Consider the following 25,192-nt stretch of genomic DNA (forward strand, 5'->3'; position numbering starts at 1 on the left):
CCTCTACTCTCTCAGAGGGAGAGACATCAGACAAGATGGCCAGTTTCAGGCCCGCTTCCATGACAGAGAGCTTCATAACCACAGACCTGCTACCTGACAGTACACAAGCAGCTTACTCCCCCTTCTCAAGAGGACTCGGGAACATATAAACTAAACCAAAGAGATGACCACAAGAGGACTCCAAGCACTAGCTTTGAGCAGTAGCTACACCCTAGTACCTCTGTTCCCAGGGCTTACCCTGGTCTAGCAGGAGTCTCTCCCAAAGCATAGCCTAAAATTCAGCTATCACTCTGCCCCAACATCTTAAGCCAGCAGAAGCAGAAGGTTGGCAGAAGACCCTGGGGCAAAGTGTGTCGTATTCATCTTCTCTCAGGCCAAGAACAGCTGATAGGATGTGATCACTCAGTGTTCTTTCAGTAATAAATTTATTTCCCACTAGAAAAGTGGAGATACAGGACTATGGAAAACTTGGCACGTTCCCAGACCAGAAAGCCCCAAATACAAGTGGGCAGCCTAGGACAGCCTAAAGTGAAAGAAGACCTTCCATGAAAAACTGTGAGTTTAAGTCTGCTCTTATTTGGCCAAAATACTCAATATATACATGCGCTCCACCCCAGCCATTATCCTGGAATAGTACCCTCACACAGCACTTAAGAGTTTTACTAAGTATCTTATCTTCCGTAGCCTCCATAAGGTAGAGATTAATATTCCTTTTTTTTTTTTTTTTTTTTTTTTTTTTTTTGCAAATTTGGAAACTAAGGCTCAGAGAGAAAAGGGAAACTTTTCAAGATTTTATAAGCAGAAAATGGCAAAGCCTGGAGTTGAACCCAGACTTTTCTATCTCCAAGACTCTCTACTTTTCCTACAGTGAAAGCCCAGCTTTGTTAGGATGCTTAATAGCTAAAAAACAAGAAACTTAGGTTCTCAGACTCAGAATCCACCAAGGAGTCACTGTACAACCTTAGGCAAATCATTTTATTTCTTTAGGCACCAGAGAGTTCATCTATAAAATGGACAGATCTGAAACAAGTGTGTAGAGAAAAGAAGTCTTTGGTTCCTGGAGTAAGTTACTGTGAAGCATAGCGCCTTGCCCAGCACTTGAAATAGAGTCAACTACCCCCGTCATCCATCACCCCCTAGCACTGACCCTCCTTCTGACTGCCATATATTTTATGATAATGGCACCACCAGGCTCCTCATTACCCACACTCAAAACATGGACATACCTCTGACTTTTCTCTTTCCTTCCCTCCCTCCCTCTAAACTGTAAGTCCTATTGATTCTACATCCACAATGCAGACCCTAATCCCTTCTCGTGAACAATTGCAAAGTCTCCTCTATCTGGGCTCCCTGCGTCCAACCTCACCCCTATCAGTACATTGTGTACACACTGTGAGATTAATCTTCCTGAAGCAAAGCTCAGGTCATGTCCTCCCTTGGTCAAAACCTGCAAGAACAACTTATTGACTACAAAGTGAAGTCTAAATTTTTTAGCCTGGCATTGAGACCTTCCCTCATCTTTCCTCAATCTTTTATGCCTAATTTTATAGTACTCTCCTTCATAGATGCTACTCTCCAGCCAATCTGGACTAACTAATGTCCCCTAAAAACTACTTTTTTCTGGAGCACCTGGGTGGCTCAGTCGTTAAGCATCTGACTTCGGCTCAGGTCATGATCTCCTGGTTTATGAGTCTGAGTCCCACCGAGCCCCACTTCAGGTGAACCCCACTCCTCTCTCTCTCTCTCTCTCTCTCTCTCTCTCTCTCTGCCCCTCCTGGGATTCTCTCTCCCTCACTCACCTGCACCCCCCCCTTAAAAAAAAAAAAACTACTTTTTTCCACTCCATGCCTTTACACATGGAATGCTTGCCTCAACCTACCTTATATTTCTGCCTAAAGTACCCAAAGAGCCACTAAGCTGCTCCCACCTCCACAAAGCTTCCTTTATCTCACTTTCCAAAAGCACCATCAGTATCATTCACAGGGCACTGAACCTGGATTACCTTGCACAATAAACTATAAAATGGGGGACCCATTGTGAGGATTAAACAAGATCCCGTACTTGAAAGTATATAGCCCAGTCCTAGTACAGAGTAGGTACTCAATAAATAGGAGCTCTTATTATAATAAGGAAAAGTATCAATGCATATCTTAACTTCCCTATTATACACAGTACTTCTACTGGCAGGAACTGTCATATACCATATGACATACATGTTAAATGTTGCCTGAAGAAGTAAAGAAGACTACAAAGATACAGACTTTGTCCCAAAGCTTATATCCAGAAGATCTCAACCATAATGCTAGTTTGGGAAGATACAGACTGAATACACACCACTCGGTAGCAGTATACTTCACCAGGGTGATATTCCCATTCAGGATTTATAAGTGAAATACACCCTCTCATTCCCTTCCTCACCTCCAAATTCCTAATCCCGTTTCTTCCAGGGCACTTAGATGACAGAACAAACTTATGCCACTAACCATCTGGGAAACTATACATTTGTAAATCCAAATGCACCTATCTCAATTCATATAGCGGTTTCTTCCCCTCCCCACAAGTTATTAAACTAAAATAGAAACATCATTGGCCTTTGGGTCAGATAAACCTAAATTCAAATCCTGGCTTAATAACCTTGGGAAAATCACTTAAATTCTCAGAGCTACAGTCTCCCTATCTACAAAATGAGAAAAATATTCACCTTCAAGTATTGTGCAGATGTAAAACACTTAGCCCAGAGCCCAGAACACAACAGGTGCTCAATGAATAGTAGCTATCATCATCATTCTTATCATTGAAGTTATTTGAGTTGTCTTAATTACATATTTATCTCTTCCGCAATATGAAGTATGAGTTCCAGTGAACTTTGCCCTTGTCAGCAAAAGTTACTTGAAACAAACCTCCACAAGCTTGGCTACCCGGCCAACACCCATGCTCACACACACACACACACACACACACACACACACACACACACGGACTGCATTCTAACCTGTGTATATATTCTACCTGAAGGGCATCCGTCACCCTGGCCACTACATTTTAGATGTTGGCTCTGGGAACTTGGCAAACATGGACACATTTGTTTTAACATACACTGTAGTGATGAGAGTTCTGAGAGCTTCCTGAGAGGCCTGAGATAACCCAGAGAGGCCGAGCAGGAGCAGAGCTACCAAATCACCCTGGAGAGAGAGAATCAGAAGCATATGAGATTTGGAAGCTTGCCTGCCTCCCTGCCCGTGAGATTTCTGATCATCACCTAGGCCAGAACTCCACACAAGGCAGCCAGGAGCTCAGTGTATGTGGCTAACAGAGGCAAGGGACAGATGTGTCCTCACTGGGCCATGCTGGCAGCACAGCTGTCTCTTTTACACCTCTGCTTCCTCCACCAAGTGTCCCTAGAGGCCCTTCCCAAATGCCCTGAAGGAAAGCCGGTGTGATGTCTGCTCAGGCTGGAGTTCTCAGAGGCCCAGGGAACTCCAGAATCAGAGATAACATTTAAAAAGCCAGTCATCTTCACCAGACTATCCTACCTCCCTGCTATGCAACAAGCCCAGCAGGAAAGAAGTCTCCCTCCTCAATTCCACAAGCAGGCTAAGAAAAGCAATTAAACTTATTCCGTTCATGTGGCTGCCTCAAGTTTGAACTGAGGTAAACCTACGTGGAACCAAAAGACAGGGACAGCAGGACCCAAGGAAGCCTTGTCCACAGGTCTCTTGTTGGCCCTGTCTGAGCGCAGCCCATATGCACTCCCCCCACAGCCAGCTGCTCAGGGTAGCCACTGACGTGGCAAATAAAAACTGTTATCCACAGTCAAGGGCCAAACCATCTCCCAGAGTAACTAATAGCTGTCATTGAGCACAGCTTCAGTAGGTGCTCAATAAATAGGGATAAAGTACTAGTCTGCAAAGAAATAACGCTCACAGAACTCCTCAGAAAACCCACCATGTGAATTCTAGCCCTCATCCCAGAGCACTCTTGTCTAAACTTTTCACAGAAACTGATGTCAGTTTACTCAGAACTCTCCCTTCGTGCCTACTCAATCCAAGGATCAACTCATTGTTATCCATTCATTTATTCAACAAATGTCTATTGGACACGTACTCTCTGACCAGCACAGTGATAGATACTAAGGATAGGTACTACGGTCAACAAAAGAGACATGGCTCTTGTCCTCAAGAGAGAGGAAAATATGCAAAACAAAACAAAACAAAAAAATCAAAAACAAAAAAAAATGGCTTTAAAATCTATACAAACCTTTCGTATAAATTAACTCTCTTTTAACCTCATTTCTCAAGTAGTTTGGGTCACACAGCCAGTAAGGACTTAAGCCAGAGCCCAGTGCTCTTGCTTCTACATCAGGCTATCTCTTGCTTTAAGAGGCATGAGCAGGGTGTGAAGTGCACAGAGTACTGCAGATAGCAAGTGCTACCAGCTTGATCAGAGATGAGAAGGAACTCATGGCTAGCACTAATGTCAAGGAACACTTCACAGAGGACTTAGAGGCTAGGTAGGAAGAAAGGAGGAGAGGGAGGGGCAGTCTGAGAAGAGAGTACAAGGGCAGAAGGGAAAGTGAAAGAGAGGCAGTAGAAGGTGTGTCCTGCAGACCAGGATAAAGGAAAAAGTGTGGCTGGGCCAAGAGACAGAGAGACGAACAGAGGAGGACGAAGTAGGCAAAATGTCCTGGGACCAGAACCCTAGGTCAGGAAGGAGACCACCACCCACAGAGGGTCTTCAGAGCCTACACCATCTCTATTCCAAGCTCCCCAGCAGAAAACAAAAGTACAACGCTGATGGCTGGTTTGAGATTTTTCTTTGCGCGGCCTCTCATGAAATAAATCTGCTCCACTCTGACAAACATTACAGGGCCATAGCCATCTCTGCACAAGTCTGCTTGCCCCAGCAAGCTGCGCCAACATAGGCAAGATTTTGTCAAATTCTCAGTGCCCAAAGAGTGCCCTTGGCACTTTCCAGGTGGCCACAAGTAACCACACAAAGTTTTAGATACATTTACCCTGGCTGTGGAGGCCCCAAGTCCATACATTATGAAAGTAGCTGGGCCAAACAATGGTGAGACATGCACTAAAGCTCTCTGATGCTCCCCCTTCAGGGAGCCTGCTCTGTACATCCCAAGAGACAGAGATTTCTCTTGCTCTGAACTGAGATGCCAAGGGAGTGGTACAGAATGCAGATATTAGTCACCAAATGCCACAGGTATTACTGGCTCCTTTCCTTGCCTTATGTGAAAGCCCTCTAGCTGTACGGGGAAACTCCTCAGAAGCAGTGCTTGACATTGACTTTTGAATACTCCCAATTCTGCCCAGCCCAATTTCTGTAAACAAAATACAATATTGTGAACCACTTTCTGGTTTTCCTCTGTGTAGGTCTCAGACCTCTAACAATCCAAACTGGCTGCACTAGGGTAGAAAGACTCCACAACAGAGTAGAAACAGCACGTGAAGGAGAATCAGACATAATTAGATTCTAGCCTTGGCTACGACCTTTGGCAAGTTTATTCCTCTCATATGTAAAATGAGGAGTTGGGGAGAGATAGTCCTTAAAAGCCCTTCAGCTTTGACACAGTAGGATGTTAAGTCCTGGCACCTAACAACAATGTCCTAAAAGGTCAGAGTGAGTTTTCCATCTGTCATTGTATAAGTTCCAATTCAATGCCACTTGTAAGTCTAGCTCTCTGAGGCCAAGCTGGGGCAGTAAAGGCTCCAAGGTCAGTAGATGTAAAATGGGCTTCAGAACTGAAGATATCAAACAAGGAGGTGGGAGGCAGGGCTAGAACCTAGGATAAAAAGCTACTTTAGGATTGGGCCTAAGACATAGGAGGAATATAGAGGAAGGGGCCATGCCAACTCTACATGTCAAAGCAAAGAAGTTATGCGTGAACCAAGAAGACATAATATCAAAGGAAGTACAGAGAGACTCCACAAAACTCTAGGAGACAAGCAAAGGAAGTCGAAGAAAAGCTAAGAGGGCATAGCACCCAGAAGCCATTGTTCCCAAGATGATGGCCCTAGGGTGATACCACAGGCATCCTCTAAGATGGCCCCGGTGATCCCATCCTTCTGGTATTCATGCCCTTGTGCAGGCCCTTCACCTTGAGTATGGACTAGACTTACTGACTTGCTTCTAACAAATAGAATATGGCAGAAGCCATGAAACATCAACTGCAAGATTAGGCAGTAAAAAAACTGTCATTTCCATCTTCGGCACTCCCTCTTGGATCACTTGTCCTGGGGGAAACCAACTGCCACGTCATGAAGCAGCTCAATGGAAAGGTCCCTGTAGCAAGGGACCAAGGTCTGCAAACACGTAAATTAACTTGCAAATGCTCTCCCCCCCAATGAACTGTCAGCCGCAGCCCAACAATTTGATGCAACCTCATGAGAGACCTTAAGCCAGAGGCACCCAGCTAAGTGATACCCACATTCCGAACCCACAGAAACCATGAGATAATAAATGTTTACTATTTTAAGCCTCTAAGTTTGGGGATAATTTGTTATGCACCATTACAGGTGGGGACCAGACCCATCTGGTCAGCCATTTCAAGTCTGCAGGTGGGGCTGGGGAAGTGGTTACACCCAATAAAAGGAAGGGGGTATGGGCCGGAAATAAAGTCAAATACCAGCATCCAGATTCTATCAACAGCTTCCCTCAGCCTAGAATAAACCCTGAATAAAAGACTAGTTTGGCCACACCCTGAGCCTATACACATTTGATGGGTACACCTCAGGGTAAACAATGGATCTCCAGCAGGTTCAGGGTAGCGACTACCCTTAGAGAGGCGACACCGTGAGTAGATACCTGGATTCTGACTGAGGCTTTTCAGTCCCCAACTATCCCTACTTACGTAGTACTTTAGAGTTTATGAAGCCTTTTCACTATAGAAGTCATCTCACTTGATCCTCACTAGAAATCTGTTCACTAAGGTTATTTATTCTCTTTCTACAAATGAAAAAACTAAGGCTGAAAGAGATGAGATGACCTGCCCTCCACTAGATCCACAGCTAGCAAGGAAAGGAGCTGGAATTCTAAAGTCCCCCTAAATCCAGATATTTATGTCTGATGGCTGTGGCCAACTCAGACCCTTCTGCAAAGCCGAGACAATCCTCTCACTCTACATCTAGGCTTCTATCCAGCCCCACCCACTCACTTGCCAACCCTCTCCTCCCCACTCCACATGGGTCCTTGTGGAGTTAGACAGTTTCCCAGCTACTCTTAACTGCATTCTCTTGTTAAGGACTGCAATGATAAGAGTCTGGTGCCTTTAAAATCCTACACAAAGTTCTTCCAGGTGAAATGAGGCTATTACTGGACCCAAACTGATCTAGATGATTTTTCCTAACAGAGACAAAGAGTGAGAAATTCTAAAACAGTGAACTTTCTAAGTAAGTGAAGCTTATTTCTTCAATGTTAGCTAACCCTTTCCAAGGAAAATTTTTTCAACTTCTAACCAGCTTAGTGAACTACAGGAGAATCAGAATCAGAAAACAAATCCCCTTCAGTTTAGTTCTACAAACTTTATAAAATACAAAGTATACTACATGCCAAGCAACATGCTAGGAACTTGCTGTCCTAAGCCCCGAGGAGCTTATGGTATACTGAGGAAGGCAAGCACATACACAGAGGACTCCAACAGCATAGCATGGTTCTTAAGATTGTAGACTCCACCAGCCTCCACAGCAGTACTTTCTGATATATGACTAGACTATTCAAACACCCATGTTGATACAGCTATCACCAGACCACTTAGGCTAAAAGGGCTCTGAGTGTCAGATCAGTGAGGAACACATCAACAGGTATTATGTTCTGATGAAAGAAAGAAAGAAAGAAAGAAAGAAAGAAAGAAAGAAAGAAAGCAAGCAAGCAAGCAAGCAAGCAAGCAGTAAAGGCTTAGAACACAGATCCCCAGAGTTATACTTCTGATCCTGTCAGAACTATATAGGACCAAGAACACAAGTTTCTCAGATGTAAATTTGTCACCTTTAAAAAGGGCATAATAATAAAAACAGTCCTACCAACTTCCAAGGTTGAGGATAAAATAAAATAGATTATAAAGGAATGAACAGTTCTGAGCATGGATGAAAATATCAAGTACCCTGGGTGAGCAGCACCCCCAAAGATTGAGGAAAAGCCAAGAATGTGATGGTTTGAAAGGAAGAGAGAAATTAGGAGCCAAACAGGCCCAGATTCCACTTTTTCCAACAAACTTTAAAATAGGTTTTAGGGCTAGGCACAATAAAAACAGAGATGAATAAAGGACAACCCCTCCTCCCTTCTTCCACAGAGCTTACACTTGGGAGAGAACAAACATATACAATGTGTTATGTGCTACATTAGAAATTTATACAAAGTGTCCTGGGGGTAATAAAGAAAGTTCTGTATTGTTATTACTTTATTTCTTAAACTGTGTCCTGGGCACATGGTATGTAATGTATTATTCTTTATAGTTTGTTATATATCTTAAATATTTCATATTTTTTAATGTTTATTTATTTTTGAGAGAGAGACAGACAAAGCGCAAGCAGGGGAGGGGCAAGGAGAGGGAGGGGATACAGGCTCCAGGCTTCAAGCTGTCAGCACAGAGCCCAACACAGGTCTTGAACCCACAAACCACGAGATCCTGACCTGAGCTGAAGTTGGATATTCAACCAACTGAGTCACCCAGGTGCCCCAAAATATTTCGTATTTTTTATCAGCAGTAACCAGAGAGAGAGAGAGACAGAGAGAGAAAGAAAGAAAGAAAGAAAGAGAGAGAGAGAGAGAGAGAGAGAGAGAGAGAGAGAAAGAAAGAAAGAAAGAAAGAAAGAAAGAAAGAAAGAAAGAAAGGGAAAGTTCTGTTGGAAGCCCAGTTTGGTGTCTTTCTCTCTCCCTAGAAGTCTAACAGCCAGAGCTGCTGGGTTTCCTGGAGTATCATTTCCCATAAAGGGAAACGTACCACAGCATGCCCGTGAAGTCATTAAGCAACGTATCTCCAAGTTACTCAGCAGGAAATGAGGGGCCTCTTTGTGCTCAAAACCCAAGTCCTGTGGAGCCCTAGGAAACCATTCCCCTCAACAAGACCTTGTCCCTTCCTTGCCAGAGAACAGGTGTTCTTAACATGAAGGCCCCACATTCCTAAGGAGACCATGGACAGAATTCAGAGGGGACTGTGAATTTGGATGGGAAGGAAATTACATCTTTATTTCCAATATTCTTTTACTGAAAGTTAATATTTCCTTCTATTATATATTATGGGCAACCAACCACAGTATTACCAACAGGACCTATGATTTTGTCACCAAAAGAAATGATAGACACTTTCACATTACATTACACTGTTGTAGGCATCTCAAAATATTATTTACACTCATCATTATTTCAAAATTATGGTAGTTCTTAGCTCTGCCGCTAGATTACATCTGAGCGCAATCTTCTGTCTACAGGCCCTCATGCGAGGTAACTGGCCAAGTATGAAGCAACTCTGCCCAGTTATTGTTCAGCCAGCCGCCAAACAGTGAGACTCCATGTGCTCACCCTGGTGACCCAGACATCTACAATGCCCCCTTTCCTCCAGCCTTCCCCAAGTCAAGACCACTACTCCCTCCTCGTTCCCTTCTGCCTCTACCCAACTCTTCCTTCCAGGAAGCCCTCCCCAGCCACTTCAGCCTAGCCCAACCCACACACAGCTCTCTTAATCCTTAGCCTACAGTGTCTACACTGCCTGGATTTTTGCTTCATTAAGCCTGTGCTTTATGCTACATTTAATATTCTCTAAATAAGTATTCCCACCCCTACCCCCAGACTTAGACTTCTTTGGTAGCCCTGTCTCTTTTATAGTGCAAAGCAAGCAGTAAGCACTCGGTATGGGCTTGTGGATTGAATAACCAATTAAGTCAGGGTCCTTGACTCGATCGTCTTCATCTAGTTCCACCAGTAACCCACTGTGAAACTTTGGTTTGATGCTTCTCTGGATGTCAGTTTCCTCATTTGTAAAAATAAGTGGGTTGAACTAACTGATGTTTCCACCTCTTAACTTCTGAATTAGGCAACCACTTTTTATCTCCCAAGATCTGAGAAAAAATTATGGGGGAAACCGAAATGCCTCCCCCAGCTCTCCCAGGCACTGTTAGTCACTTGCTCCTCTGGGCTTCCCACACTCTTTTGTGTGTATATACAATACCTCTATCACAGCATTTATCACAAGTTGTGAGAGAGTGTGTAACCTAAGGGCTGAGGTGAAGGCAGGGAGAAGAGTCAGCCTGCCTGGATTCAAATACTGGATCTACTTCCCACTCGCTGTATAACCTTGGGCAAGTTACTTAACCTCTCTATGATTCCATTTCCTCAAATATAAAACAGGGCTAATACTTAGCACAGCAGATCACGTAAGAAATAAATGAAACAAAGTGTTTGGAATAATGCCTGCCACACACTAAGAACTCACAAAGGCTAGTTGCTATTATTGCTGCTGTTATTAATGTCTCACTAGGCACTGAGTTGCTACTTCAGCTGGATCTCTGTCCTCCTCCTATTCTCCAAACAGCACTCTGCTTATGCTTTCTCTTGCAGCACCCACCACACAATATATTTATTTATGGATTTATTTCCTATTTCCCCACTAGACTGACTGTAAACTCCTTGAGGGCAGAGAACATGTCTGTTTTGTTCATCCTTAAATTCCCACCACCAAACATAGTGTGTGGTCCAGAGAAGACACTCAAATATTTGTTGAATAAATAGCACACGACCTGCCACTGTTTGAGGTTTGCTGAATAAATTAACCTAGCTAAGAGGTGATTGTCAAAGCCAAGGTATGGATGCAGATGATGTCCTAGCTGCCCCAGGATTAATGTGACCCTCTCTCAGCCCCAATATTAGCCTCAGCCAAGTCCCACCCACCTGCTCTTGGCCCCAGTCCAGTTCCGGGAGCTACCCTCAGCTAAAATTAGCATAGCCACCAAGATGGCCAGGCCATTTATAGCCTCGGAGGCAGCAGCAACTAGCTGGGTGGGCAGGCAGAGTTCTGCCTTCCCACTACCATCAGGAATTGATTGAGAAACCAGCCTGCAGTCCACAAACTGCCTAGATGCCTATCCTGCAAGGCCCTGTTGTGGCTATAATGAGTCACACTACAGTTCCTGATCAGAGACCCTCAGTATCTCCAACACTGGCAGTCACAACCAGACTCACCTGGGATCCCCCCACAAACATTCTACAGAAAACATTTTGAGTTTCTGGAAGCAATGAGCCCAGAGTGTATGGGAAGTTCCAAGCATCAGTTCCAGGACAGCTTCAGAAATGCAGTCCCCAGGGTAGCACTCTGATGCACATATCTTTACTGAGAAAGTGACTGAGCACAGCTGGGTGTGCAGGCATCAGAGAGTCAGAGGTGACAAGAATGGCCTCCCTACTGTCCAATGAGAGAGCTTCATAGCAGAGCACCTGCCTTCACTGAAGAAATAGGACTTTCAGATAAACATATACATCCAACAAGAGAAAAAAATCCAATTCTCTGGCCCCTGCAGAAGATCTGGATCTCAGCTACAGTCACCAGGGCCTGCCTAAATAATTCACCAGGAAGAAAGTAACATTCTCTCAGCCCTGCCTAGCACTCCTTTAACAAAGCAGAGCCAAAGAAGATGGAAGAAATCTAAAATTTGTCTAAAGACTGCACAGAACCAGTTTCTTCATCTATAAAATAGTGGATAATACCACCTGCCATGCATTCTAGTAGGCTATTATGAGACTTTTACAGGAAAAATAGCTGTGTAATTGTAAAATATAAACTGTAGAGAGCAAGGGACACTTGGCTGGCTCAGTCAGTAGACATATGACTCTTGATCTTGGACTCTTAGGTTCAAGTCCTACATTGGGTATATAGATTACTTAAAAATTAAAAAAATCTTGGGGTGCCTAGGTGGCTCAGTCGGTTAAGCATCCGACTTTGGCTCAGGTTACAATCTAACGGTCCATGGGTTCAAGCCTCACATTAGGCTCTGTGCTGACAGCTCAGAGCCTGGAGCCTGCTTCAGATTCTGTGTCTCCCTCTCTCTCAGCCCATCCCCGACTCATGCTCTCTTTCCATCTCTCAAAAATGAATACACATTAAAAAAAATTTAATGTGGGGCGCCTGGGTGGCGCAGTCAGTTAAGCGTCCGACTTCAGCCAGGTCACGATCTCGCGGTCCGTGAGTTCGAGCCCCGCGTCAGGCTCTGGGCTGATGGCTCAGAGCCTGGAGCCTGTTTCCGATTCTGTGTCTCCCTCTCTCTCTGCCCCTCCCCCGTTCATGCTCTGTCTCTCTCTGTCCCAAAAATAAATAAAAACGTTGAAAAAAAATTAAAAAAAAAAATTTAATGAATAAGTTAATCAATAAAAATATATATATATATATATATATATATAAATTTGGGGCACCTGGGTGGCTCAGTCAGTTAAGCATCCAACTCTTGATTTTGACTCAGGTCGTGATCTCAACGTTTGTAAGATTCAGCCCCACCTCGGGCTCTGCACTGACATCACAGAGCCTGCTTAGGATACTCTCTCTCCCCTTCTCTCTGACCCTCCCCCGCTCATTCTCACTCTCTCTCAAAATAAATAAATAAACATTCTAAAAAAATAAATAAAAATAAACTGTAGAGAACACATAAATTGACTAGGTATGCTGAATCTGATTAGAGAAATGGCAAGCTTACAGACAAGTAAAATTCCTGTGTTCTAAGAATACATGGGGACTGGAAAAGCTAGGAGAGTGCCTGGCTGCATAGAAAGCTTCTCCTCAAATCCTTTAGCAGAGTCCTATCTATGAACCACCTTTTTGCAAAAAAATGAGTCCCTGAGTCAAAGTCCCAGACAGGCCAGGCCCAAGGGGATAAACTCCTAGAACAATAGTGCTGGGGTCCCCAGGCTCCCACAAACTATAACCATGCCCAGCACCTAGGGTATCTGTCTGAGACTTCCCTCCTTAGTATTCAGTATTATTGTGACAACACAAACTAATTTATTTTTTTAATGTTTATTTATGTATTTTAAGTTTATTTATTTATTTTGAGAGAGAAGGGGAGAGAGAGGGAGAGAGAGGGAGAGAGAGAGAGAGAGAGAGAGAGAGAGAGAGAGAGAGAATCCCAGGCAGGTTCCATACCATTAGCACAAAACCCAACATGGGTCTCGATCTCAAGAACAATGAGATCATGACCTGAGTCAAAGTTGGACACTTAACCAACTGAGTCACCAGGCACCTCTATTCTTCATTAATTTTTGAGAGAGAGCGGGAGAGAGGCAGAGATAGAATCCCAAGCACGTTCTGTGCCATCAGTGCAGAGCCCAATACGGAGCTCAAACTCATGACCCACACAAGCATGACACAAGCCGCAATCCAGAGTTGGACACCCAACTGACTGAGCCACCCAGGCACCCCTAACAGAAACTAATTTCTGAACTGAGAGGAACCAAACCAAACAAGAGGCCTAAGTGATATAATCAGCATAGCCAGTCCTTTAAGATATGTTGTAAAGAGGGCTGTCCCCCTAAGCCCAAGTCATGGGGTGGTTCTGAGGGATGCTAGAATGCCTCTTACTTTAGGCAGGTGTGATCACACACGTGCACATACACACAAATCTTGAGAGCAAGCTAATGCCTAAAATTCAAAACTTTATCCCTTTAGCCTGTGTCTAAGATATAAAACACCCCCCCCAAAAAAAAAAACTCATTTTATGCCAGGCACTCATATTTTAGGGTCAGAAAAGGACCATTTTATCAGTTATAAACAGGAATGTCACTGAAACAGCAGAGATGCTCCAGTTTGATCTACATCTGCCTACTAGTCTTTCCCTTCATAAACCCAGCAAAAACCAAGCTTTGAGCTACATTTCAGGGGCCAAGGAGGTAGCATATGGAGAAAGAGGTTAAATATGTGAGAAAGACCTATCTTCAAAATAACAGCCTAGGTGCTATGCTTGGACACAGGACAATCCTGACCTCAATTGGAACCCAGCCCTTCAGATATCTGGAATCACACTCACCCGAATCAAAGAAGTTAAAAAAGGGAGTTTTCCAACAAAGAATCTATCACCAAAGCCATCATCTGGATCCATCCATGAAACTTCCCAGCCACCATGACCTATGTTTCCTTTTCCTCCTTGTATCAATGGGTATCCATTGAGCAGTCCCCTCATTTAAGCTTGCCTACCTTCATCAAGAACTCAGCTATAAACCCTCCCCACTCTGCACCCCACTACTTTGGATAGATCACAATAACAGAGTGCGAGAAATGGGGAAAGAAAACGGAATTCCTTCTAAGCCTTGTGTAAAACAAATGAATTTTACAAAAGTACTCTTTCCTTCTGCAACAGAACACCAAAGCTCCCGATATCTGACAAGTCTCCATGATTTGCATAAGGAGAAACAGATCAAACATGTTATAGAATCCCTACCCTGATCAGTCAGAAGAAACAGAATACATCAACAAGTGGTCCCAGAAATCATACCATACCTATGATAAGAAAAAGCCATTTAACTCCCTCGTGGTAAGTGGGATTCTAAGGAACTATGTGGATATGTCAAATGGGATAGCTAAAGACAGAAGATTACCTAAGGGAAGGGTGGGACTAAGTTTCCCACGCTTGTTGGAACAGAAAGACACACCTCAACACCAAGCTATAGGGCAAGAGGGCTGGCCCGGCCCTGACTTTCCCTGCCCAACCCAAGTGGCCTCAACCTCCCCTGTGCTGCCAAGTGCTGAAACTGGCCAAGAGCAATAGACTTATCATCTGCCCAAACCATTCTTCCTGACAAGTAGTCCTGAGAAAGGGTCCTGGCTTGATAAACCGAAAGGCCAAGGTGCCCCAAAGGCCAGCCTCTTCTGGTTACCGACAAAAGACATCCTGGGGAGGGAGGAGGAAAGTTGTTCACGAGAGACAGAAACATTAGCCGTGGCTCCTGAACAGAAAGAACTCCTTGGGTTACTGAGAACAGACAGTGCCATGTGTGGGTCCTCCATCAACTTCATATGTAGAAACCTAAGGTTCCACCTGCCCACTCAGGCACCTCAGTTCTGAGTCAACGCCCCCAGCCCAGTCCAGCCCGTGGCAAGGCCTTACCTGCTGCAGTGGACTCCTCAGAACTAGCCCCTGAGCCGGTTCCTGTACCCTTCTCGCTGTGGCTATGGCTGAGGCTCTGGCCGTGATGCAGGAGGAGCCCCCAGAGGAGCCACAGGGCAACACGGGCGCACACATCCATGACTCTAGGTCTCAGTCAACATGCGCCTGATGTGGATCACCTCGGGATCCCAGAGGCAAAGCCGGGAGCCCAGAAGTATAGCCGACAGTCCTGGAACCCCAGGCAAGATGCCCTCGAGGCGCCGCAGCTGTCCAGCCACCCGCCGGCCTGCCTCCTCCGACAGCCAAAGGTCAAGTGCTCCAAGTTTGGGCGCGGGAGGAGGGCGGGTGCCTCCGGTCCAACAGTGGGTCCGCCGGAGCTGCGGCGGCCTGAGCGCCGGGTCTGCTCCGGCCGCTTCCGGAGAGTTTGGACAGGGTGGCTGCGGGGCCGCTGTCAGCTCCGCAGCGGGCTACACCTCTGCGGGAGGGGGGCGGACGGGCGGGATCTCCCGCGGACACCGGAGTGGGGGAGGGAGGGAAGGAAGGGGAAGAGGGGGGCACCTGGCCTCGCCCCGCCGAGTAGCCGCGAGCAGCACAGGCTGGGAGAGGGCGTGCAACTCGCAGGTCCCCGCGGGCGCGGGCGGCTCCGGGATCCCAGGCCTCCTAGGCCGAGGTCAGCGCCCCCGCCCAGTCCCGTGCCCAGGCGAGCGGCGGTGCCCAGGTTCAGCCGGCGGACGCGCACTCGCCAGGCCCGGGACAGCGGCTCCCCGGCAGGCTGGCGGGCGGCGCGGGGCGGGCCCGGGGCGGGCGGGGGCGTGCTCTCCTGCAGGCCCGCCCCGCGCCGCCCGGCCCCCAGCGAAGCCCGGCCCGCCCCAGCGCCGGGCTTATCCCGGAATAACCTGTTGGAAGCTGCTGCCGGGTGCCCCCAGCCCGCGGTTGGCTTCCCCAGACCCCGGCCCGCCCTAGTCTCTGCCAGGACACTCCTCCCGCACCAATGGTCCGGTCCCGACCTCCCCTTCCCTCACGGGAGTCTCTCCCGCTCTAACCGCCCGCGGCTGGGCTGGCGGGCCACGGACACGCAGTTGCTCAGGTAACTCAGGCCTGCGGCGACGACGACAGTAACTGCCCTGCCCGGGTCTCCGGGCCTCGGTGATGCTCCAGTCGCCTCAGCTCTAGAGCGGGGTTGGACAGAGGCCCCTGGCACAATGATCGCAGTCCCGGGCTGCCTAAAGCGACAACGGCCTGGCACGGTTGGGCCGGGGCACGCTCCCAGCCCCCACCCCGGACCCGCTTTCAAGCTCCGCCCGCCCGCCGCACCGCGCAGCCAATCAGCTTTCTCCTCTCTGCAGTTTAGGAACCTGCGCGCTTAGTCACCCGTGCGCAGCGGCCCCTGGCGGACAAATCTGGGTGCTGCACACAAGACTGGAGCTCCTGGGAGGCCCTGCCCCTTTGCAGAGGGTTGGGGAGTGAAGCAAGGACCCGCCCCGGGGCAGCCCATTAAGGACTGCGAGTGCTTTCAGAGGAAATAATGCCAGAAAACAAAATGAAACGTACAAAACGCTATACGTAAAATTGCCCTGCACATCCCTTACGTCTCGGCTAAAGGACCCATCTGCTTTCCTGACCCCTCTCCCCGCCTCATCCAAGCGAAGTCGGATGCCCTCCCTTAATTGTCACAGCCTATTTTCCTACCTGCTCCTCAAATCCCCTCCCCTTTGAGGTTTTTGTGGGTAGGGCCTGTGGCTGGTTCCTCTCTGCCTCTCACTCTCCCAGCTCCCTGTGTCGCTTGGAGGAGGTGTTAGCGACCTAGAATGAGTGCCCCAATCAAGAGAGAGCCGCGCCTGGGCCTCCTTCAACAGAGCCTGCATTTCCTGTTCTCTCTCGAGTACGCTGTCAGCAGATCTTTACTAAAACCTGCTCTGTGCCCTACCCTGTCCTTGGCACTGGAGTCAGGGGAAGGGATTAGGCCCAGGTCCTCCTCTGACTGACCGTGCTAAGCCAGCTACCTGTTCTGAGCGAGCCCTCAGAAGACCAGAACGTGGATTTGCCTAACAGCTGCCTGGCTTAAGGGTTAGGCTGTTGATACAAAAATACACGTCTAACGTCATCTACTACCACTCTTAAGCTCCAGTCGCACTGGCCTTCTTTCAAGTTCCTCAAACACATTGAACCTTCACCATCCAGCCTTTGTATCTGCTGTGGCTTCTCTGCCCTCCTACCTCTAGCTCCTCATATAGCTGTCCTCTCCTTCTTCCAGATACGGTTCAGGTCTTCTCCTCAGAAGCTCCCACTTCTGACCAGTGCCTCTAGTCCAGAACTGGAGCATACTAATGTCTGCCTCCCTCCACCCCATAAGGTTGAGTTTTCAGAGGTCAGGGAACTGTGCTTTATCCATTTCTGAGAAAGGAGGATCCAGTCCCTGGCTCTGCACATAATAAGTGCTCAGTAAAAGCTGGTGGACATGAGTTAATTCATTTGACCACCAAAATATTTCTTGAATAACAACTCTGCTGGGAAATTGGACAGAGCAGAAGATGAGCCCCTGACCTAGGTTCTGTTAGACATATGCTCTGAGTCCGGGGTCTTAAGCTCAAATGGCAGATAGATAATATAATTGAGGGAAGTAGGTGGGATATGGGGAGTGGTGGGGACTGTGGCACACTGGAGAGCAGGCAAGAAGGTGGACTTGTAATTGTTGGATCATTAAGAGAAGGTTAAAAGCTGGACTTTTATATGACATATCCCTTTTTTTTTTTAGTTCTAGCAATTAATTTAAGTAAAAAACCCTGTACAGACCAGACAAAACACATTTGTAGCATAAATTAATCACTCAGATTGCTAGTTTATCATTTCTGCCTAAACCAACCTGCCTGTTCACTCATTTGTCTAAGAGAACACACTAGAGAAAAAGAAAGTAAAGCATGCTTAACTTCCTTTAAACTCGACTGCATCATTTCTCTTAACTACCACACGATTTCTTTGGCAGTATGGGTGCATAACCCATTTAATACAAAAAGCCTAGGTCTTGAAGGCAGGAAGTGAGGGTCTATTACCAATTCACATCAGAACGTGAACCTCTCAGAGCATGCTGCATTTCCTATGAGGCTAAAATGGTGCCTGGTAACTAAAAGTAGAATTAACATACAATCCAGCAATTCAACTTCTGAATATATACTCAAAAAATTGAAAGCAGGGTTTCAAAGAGATATTTGAAACTTTTTTTTAATGTTTATTCATTTTGAGAGAGAGAGAGAAAGAGTGCGCATGAGCACATGATGGGGAGGGGCAGAGAGGGAGGGAGAGAGGGAGAATCCCAAGCAGACTCAATGCTGTCAGCGCAGAGCCCTAATGCGGGGCTCAATCTCACAACCGGGAGATCATGATTCCAGCTGAAATCAAAAGTGGAATGCTTAACTATCTGAGCCACACAGGTGTACCTCAAAGACATATTTGCACACCTATGTTCATAGCAGCACTATTCACAATTGCCAAAATGTAGAAGCAATCTGAGTGTCCATGGACAGAAAAATGAATAAACAAAATGTGGTATATACATACAGTGGAATATCATTCAGCCTTAAAAAGGAAGGAAATTCTACATGCTACAACATGGATGAACCTTCAGGACGTTATGCTAAGTAAAATAAGCTGGTCACAGAAGACAAATACTATATGATTCAACTTCTTTGAGATACCTAGAGTGAAATTCAGAGGGTCAGAAAGTAGGATGGTGGTTGCCAGGAGAGGATAGGCAATTTTTAATGAATACAGTTTCAGTTTTTCAAGATGAAAAGTGTTCTGGAGACTGGCTGCCAAACAATATGAATATACCTTACATGACTGAACCATACAGTTAGAAATGGTGAAGAAGCTGGGGCACCTGGGTGGCTCAGTCGGTTGAGCATCCAACTCTTGATTTTGGTTCTGGTCATGATCTCATAGTTTGTGGGTTCAAGCCCCACATCAGGCTTCATGCTGACAGTGCAGAGCCTGCTTGGGATTCTCTCTCTCCCTCTCTCTCTTTCCTTCCCCCCCCCCTCAAATAAATAAATAAGCAAACTTTTTTTAATGGTAAAGAAGTTAAACTTTATGTTATGTGTAATTTACCACAATTAAAAATAAAAATAGATGGTACCTGGGAACCAAAGCCCTGGCCTGGATAACAGGAGAAACATTTTGGTTTTCTCTCTTTCTGCCTGCAACATGGTGATGTAACATCAGAAAAGCCAGTTCCCTCTGGATCTCAGTCTCCCCAACTATAGGATGGATAAGTACCAGATTATTAATCCAGTTTGGCTTTGATATTCTACAAAACAGGAAAATCCTGAGACTTCATGGATCTTCCTGGATCTGAAGCTGTGACTCTCACCTCAATAGCCCCTATGTTGGGTCCTCATGTCAGTGTAGCTTCTGCAAGAACCCTTCATCACATTATGAGTCTCAGGAGGAACCAAAGAGCTTTTTTTTCCCACCTCTCTTTTTCTTTTCTTTTTTTTTTTTTTTAATGTTTCTTTATTTATCTGGAGAGAGAGGGCACATGAGCAGGGAGGGGCAGAGAGGGAGAGAGACAGAGAATTCCAAGCAGGCTCCACACCATCAGTGCAGAGCTGGATGCAGGGCCTGAGCCCACAAACCACAAGATCATGACCTAAGCTGAAGTCAAGAATCAGACGCTTAATCACCTGAGAACCCAGGTGCCCCTCTCTCTTTTTTAAACCTATATACCAAGCCTTTACCATACACCAGGTGTATCTCCCTTGAATTCCTCTTAGGGCCTTGCTCCTGATTTTCTGCAGATGTTGGTTAAATCAAATTGGATTAACAATTGTCATGCCTCTATGTCACTATTTGCAAGAGTTTTCACATCTACTATCTCATCCTTCCTTCAAAAGAGCTCTGCTAGATAAGACAGAGGCTATACTCATTATAGATTAAGAAAATGAGGCTGAGGCCACCACATCAAGCTCTCTCCCTCAGGATTTTCTCTCTATTCTTCAAGTCTTAGCTCCAGTGAAAGAAAAGCACCCATGCTTTAACCAATGATGACAGCATAGCGTGAACCAAAAGTTATTAGTCCAAAAAAAATTTTTTTTAAATACCCAGCTCAAAAGTCACCCCTTCATTCCTTTGGCACCTTGTCTGACTTGCCCTGTGTCTCCAGTCTTCTGCTATATCTTAGAGTACTTATATAACTGGATTATGATTCTCTCATTAGTATCTGTCTTCCCCATTAGCTTCTGAGTTCATCAAGGACTGAATTTCATTCATCTTCATATTCTCCCAGGAACATGAAGTACATAGCTGGTACTCAATAAAAGTGCATAAATGAATGATGTGTGTTCTCTATGAACCGGCTGTCTTGTCCCTGGCTGTCATTCCTCTATACCACAGAGTTTCTGGTTACCAATAGCTTTCATTTTGAAAGTGATAGTATCTCCAGCAGAAGTGTAACAGAGTCCTAAAGCTGCTCACAAAGTTTAGAATCCCTGAGTTTGGGCTGTGTTATTAGTGGCGCTCCCTGGTGTCCAAAAATGGCAAGTACAGCTATTACTGCGAAGCTGTACAGGGTCTGGCTGGGTTAGGAAGAGAGAGATCTTGGCTTCTAACAATTCTTCCTATGCTAGTTTCACAAAGAAAATCACCTCCTCTTCCAAAATCAAGTCTAGAATATTACTACCAATGTTCATTAATTGACTTAACATATACTGAACACCTGTTCATAACAACCCAGTTCCTATCCTCGAAGAGTTTGGTTTTGGGGGGAATTTGTATATGAATAGTAATATTCACTTATTGAGCACTTATTGATAATGTCTTGAGAGGAAATGGTACAGGGGCAAGTGAGGGAGCACAGAGGAGGAACAAGTAACTGCCTAAAGCAATCAGTGAGGCTGTGCAGAGGCACACAGATGGAGTGAGGGGGAAGGGTTCTGCAATTAGATTGCCTAGATTCACATCCAGGCACTGCTGTGTGACTCTGCACCAACTGAATCGCTCCTGGAACTCACCAGAGCTGAAGAAGGAGGAATTCCCAGAGGGGATTATGCCAAATGACCTGTACCACCCAGTTTGGTGGTACAAAGATGCAAAGGTGTTCTGGAGGCAAACAAGGCAACTATTATTCTGCCTGCCTGGGAGGAGAGACCCTCCACTAGATCAGGCAAGCCCCTAGTCCTTCCTTCCCCCATCTAGTTAGTTCCTCAGAGGGATTCAGGAACAATGGATCAGAGGACGCAACTCTAGAACTTTGTTTCATATGTCACTTCCCCTATTTGTTCTTTTTTGCTATCTCCTGTTTTGCTCATCATCTTCCCATGTCACGAAATGAAACATCGGGCTTGTCTTTGGTGGTAGCAATAAAGGGGAGTAATGAAAGAGAGACTCCTTAAAAGGCAGGCTGAGAGAGGGAACACCAGGGGACCAAGAGGAGCCCCACCAAGCCTGAGTCCCCTAAGCCACATCAGAGAAAGGACAACTCAGAATTAGGGTTAATCTGAAGATGCTGCCACTGGGGCTGAGCAGAAGACCTGTGTGGGCCATGCGTGAGCTATCGGGGCTGGAGCTCATGCAGACTAAGCTGGGAAGACCTGTTCGGAAGACACCAGGGCAGAGGTGAGATCATTTCAGGGCTTTTTTTCTTCCTCCTTTCTGTCTCTGCCCTGCTTTTTTAGGGGAGCCAAGTCATGGGCATATAGAAAATGTTTGTCGTACTCTGGGCAATCTGCTCAACACTCAACTTGCATTATCTCATAATCCCACAAAGCACATAGTATTGTCATTCCCATTTTAAAATGAAACTAAATGGCTCTGTTCTATGCTCTTACAGCACTCTGTACTTTTGTATACTTACCTGTTTAAGATCTATCTCCCTTGCTAGTTACATCAGGATAGGGACTTATCTGTGTTTTCACCTCTGTGTCATTGCCATGTGACATTATACCTAGCCTAGAGAAAGTTTTCAATAAAATGTGTTCAAAGAATGAATGAGAGAGTTCATATGACTTGTCAAAGGTCTCAACGTAAGTGATACAACCAGGAATTGAATCCTGGACTGTCTGGCTCCAGAAGCTATCTGTGATCTCTGTTCTACCTCTACCAAATACTCTCATATATCATCTCACTTTTTTTTTTTAATGTTTATTTTTGAGAGAGAGAGAGCATGCATGAGAGCAGGGGAGGGCAGGGAGGGAGAGGCAGAGAAAGTGGGGGACAGAGGATCTAAATTTTTTTTTAATGTTTATTTTTCTTTCAGAGAGACAGAGTGTGAGCAGGAGAGAGGCAGAGAGAGAGGGAGACACAGAATCCAAAGCAGGCTCCAGACTCTGAGCTGTCAGCACAGAGCCAGAAGTGGGGCTTGAACTCACAAACCAGGAGATCATGACCTGAACTTAACTGACTGAGCCACCCAGGGCCCCCCCTTGGCATCACTTCTAAATGTCCCAGTGGCTGTCCTTGTTTCTTGGCTGCTTGTAAGCACAAACATACACCACCTACCAAGAACTCACCTATTCATGGAAAGCAAGTAAGAGACTAGGAAGAAAAAACAGCCCTTTGGGGCTTGTGCCCTCTTCCTACACTCTTCAGCTAAGCATCTTCCTTTTCCAAGAAGCCTTTGCAGACAGTCCCACCCCAGTACCTGTCTCCCACTCCTCTGGCCTTATCCTATATCTGTGCCATAAATGTGGTTCTAAGTCACCTGACCTCTGATGGTTCTACACATTTATTATGGCAACTTAATTCCACAGATGTATACTGACAGCAAATGGGTGCTCAGGCCTGCCTGTGCCAGGCCCAGTGGGTGAACACAAAGATGAATCAGATACAACCTCAAAGGCTTTACAGCCAGTGGGGGAGACACACATTAGGCACAGATACAATTAACTAGAGCACAAAGCAAGATGACCTAAATGGTACTAAAGAGCGATGAGCAATATGCTCCATGCATAAACCTTGATTACTTAATTATTATTCTGAAGAGTATATCATAGGAAGTCAGAACTTAAAGGGTATCATCTAATTTAATCCCTTGTTTTCCAGTGGAGGAGTCTGAGACCCAGAGAAGGGTAGGCCTAGAATAAAGTCTCACTAGCAGGTCTGGCTGAGCCAAGACTAGACTTCAGGTCTTCTGAAGCCCAGCAGCCCAGGGCTCTTCCTCTTCTGGTAGCTTCATATGCAGCAGTCCCATGTCCCACCAGACCATGAAATCCTCCAGGCCAAGTCAGGTTCTCCCACCAAAGTAAGCTGAACCAGGGCCAGGCATGCCCAAGACCTAAGGCTCTGGAAATGCAGTCTGACTTTTGGCCTACTGCATGTAATGTGCACCCTACTTTTACTACTATGCTTCTAAAACTGATTTTCAAATATTTTTTGCAGGAAACTTTTAAAAAAATAAGCTCTTTATCCAGAACACTAGTGTATAAATCAGATAAAAGCAAATTAACTCTGGTTTGAAAGGAAGGGAGGCCAGAGCCCTACCATTTTCCTGCCTTCAAGTCCTGGGAAGGGAACTCTAGGAACACAACTCAAACACCTTTGTCCTGGGACACAATTTTTAATGGCTTTATAGAAGCTGCTTTAGTTATGTAGTCCTCCACTAAATCCTGTTTTTTATGAAAACTCACAATCCTTTCTTCATTTATCAAACACCAAGCACCAACTGTGTGCTCCCAGTAGGATATCAAGGGGAATCAGATTTCCTTTTTGTTTTTCCTGCTCTCCTCTTCTCCACAGAGAGGACTTTGTCCCAAGTGCTATGGAGAGGGAGGAGAGAGACCCAGCCTACACTAAGGAAGATCAGGACAAGCTTTGCCAGAAGGCTCATGGAAATTGAATTCATCTATTCAGTCATCTACCAGTCTGAATCTGACAGAGGCTCCACTTTGTTGCCCTACACCATACCGGCTAGCTGTATGTACTATAGAGCACTTGAAATGTGTCTAGCCAAGATTCAGTCTAAGTGTAAAACACATACCATACTTCAAAGCCTTAGTATAAAAAAATACTATAAAATACCCTATTCATTTTTACAGTCAATAGTTTTTATATTGGTTACATGTTGAATGATAATATTTTGGCTATATTGGGCTAAGTAAAACCTATCATTAAAATTGATTTTACCTGTTTGTTTTTACTTTTTGAAAAATGTAATCACTAGAAAATTTTAAGTTACATATGTGTCTTACATTATTTCCACTAGACAGCACTGAGAAAGACTATTGAGTGCATGGCAGAAGTGGGGTGGGTGTATGTGTGTATGTGTGTGTGCACGTGTTTTGACAGAGGAAGGATAATGGCAGCCAGGGAGGGAGTAGTCCATTAAGGCCAAATTGTGAAAGTCTGAGTGGATTTCACCTGGAAGTCAATACAGGAAAGAAGGCAGGCAGAGGGAACAGAATGGGCAAAGACCCAAAGATGTGGGTAGGCGTGTTGTGTTTAGGAAACTAATTCTTATAGCATGATTTTTTTATTTTATTATTATTATTATTATTTTTTAAAGAGAGAGCTAGCAGTCGAGAGGGGCAGCGGGGAAAGAGAGTGACAAAGAGAGAGAATCTCAAGCAGATTCCAGGTTCAGCACAGAGCAGGAGGCGGGGCTCGATCCCATGACCCAGGGATCATGACCTGAGTCAGACGCTTAACCGCTCAACCGCCAGAGCCACCCAGGCGCTCCCAGCGTGATTTTTTTTTAAGGCATTTGTTGAATGTTTACTTTGAGTCAGGCATTGACAGCAGATCTTGTACATCCACTTTCATGTTATCTCTCCACAAGTACAGAATGAAGGAGAGGTTATACTATTTTACCAAAGATAGAACTGGGGCTCAGAAAGGTTAAGCTATTTATTCTCGTAGTTGTTCTTCCCCTTTATCTGGAAAACCTCTTGGAGACAGGGAGCCTGTTTTAAATGCCTCTCAGTTTTCCTCCACAGTACACGGCAAGGAGTTCTGCACGTGGTAGGCGCTCAGAAACTTAGTGTTGAACGAAGGATATCCATTCCGAGTCCGAGCAAGACCTGGGTGCAGAAGCACCAGAGGGCGCCCACGAGCCTGCCCACCCACCGGTCCCCAGGGCGCCTGCAGGATCTCGGGCCTGGGTGCGGCCCTGCCGC

At 45.7% G+C, this 25,192-nt stretch overlaps 1 protein-coding gene across 5 annotated transcripts in view; it reads right to left on the bottom strand.

Moving 5' to 3' along the window:
- Positions 1-15,877, bottom strand: part of STIM1 (stromal interaction molecule 1) — a 185,052-nt gene extending 169,175 nt beyond the window's left edge. For 2 of the 5 annotated variants that reach the window (XM_025928173.2, XM_086678157.1), the window contains exon 1: positions 15,090-15,877. In XM_025928173.2, the coding sequence (XP_025783958.1) occupies positions 15,090-15,228 (139 nt within the window). In that variant the 5' untranslated portion in view covers positions 15,229-15,877. The remainder of the gene's footprint in view (positions 1-15,089) is intronic. The other 3 variants (XM_086678159.1, XM_025928175.2, XM_025928174.2) reach the window with 2 other exon arrangements.
- Between the last annotated feature and the right edge of the window lie 9,315 nt (positions 15,878-25,192).

This window comes from Puma concolor, chromosome D1, assembly GCF_028749965.1.
Source record: "Puma concolor isolate L17-30 chromosome D1, mPumCon1.1.hap2, whole genome shotgun sequence".
In the NCBI taxonomy this organism is placed as follows: Eukaryota; Metazoa; Chordata; class Mammalia; order Carnivora; family Felidae; genus Puma; species Puma concolor.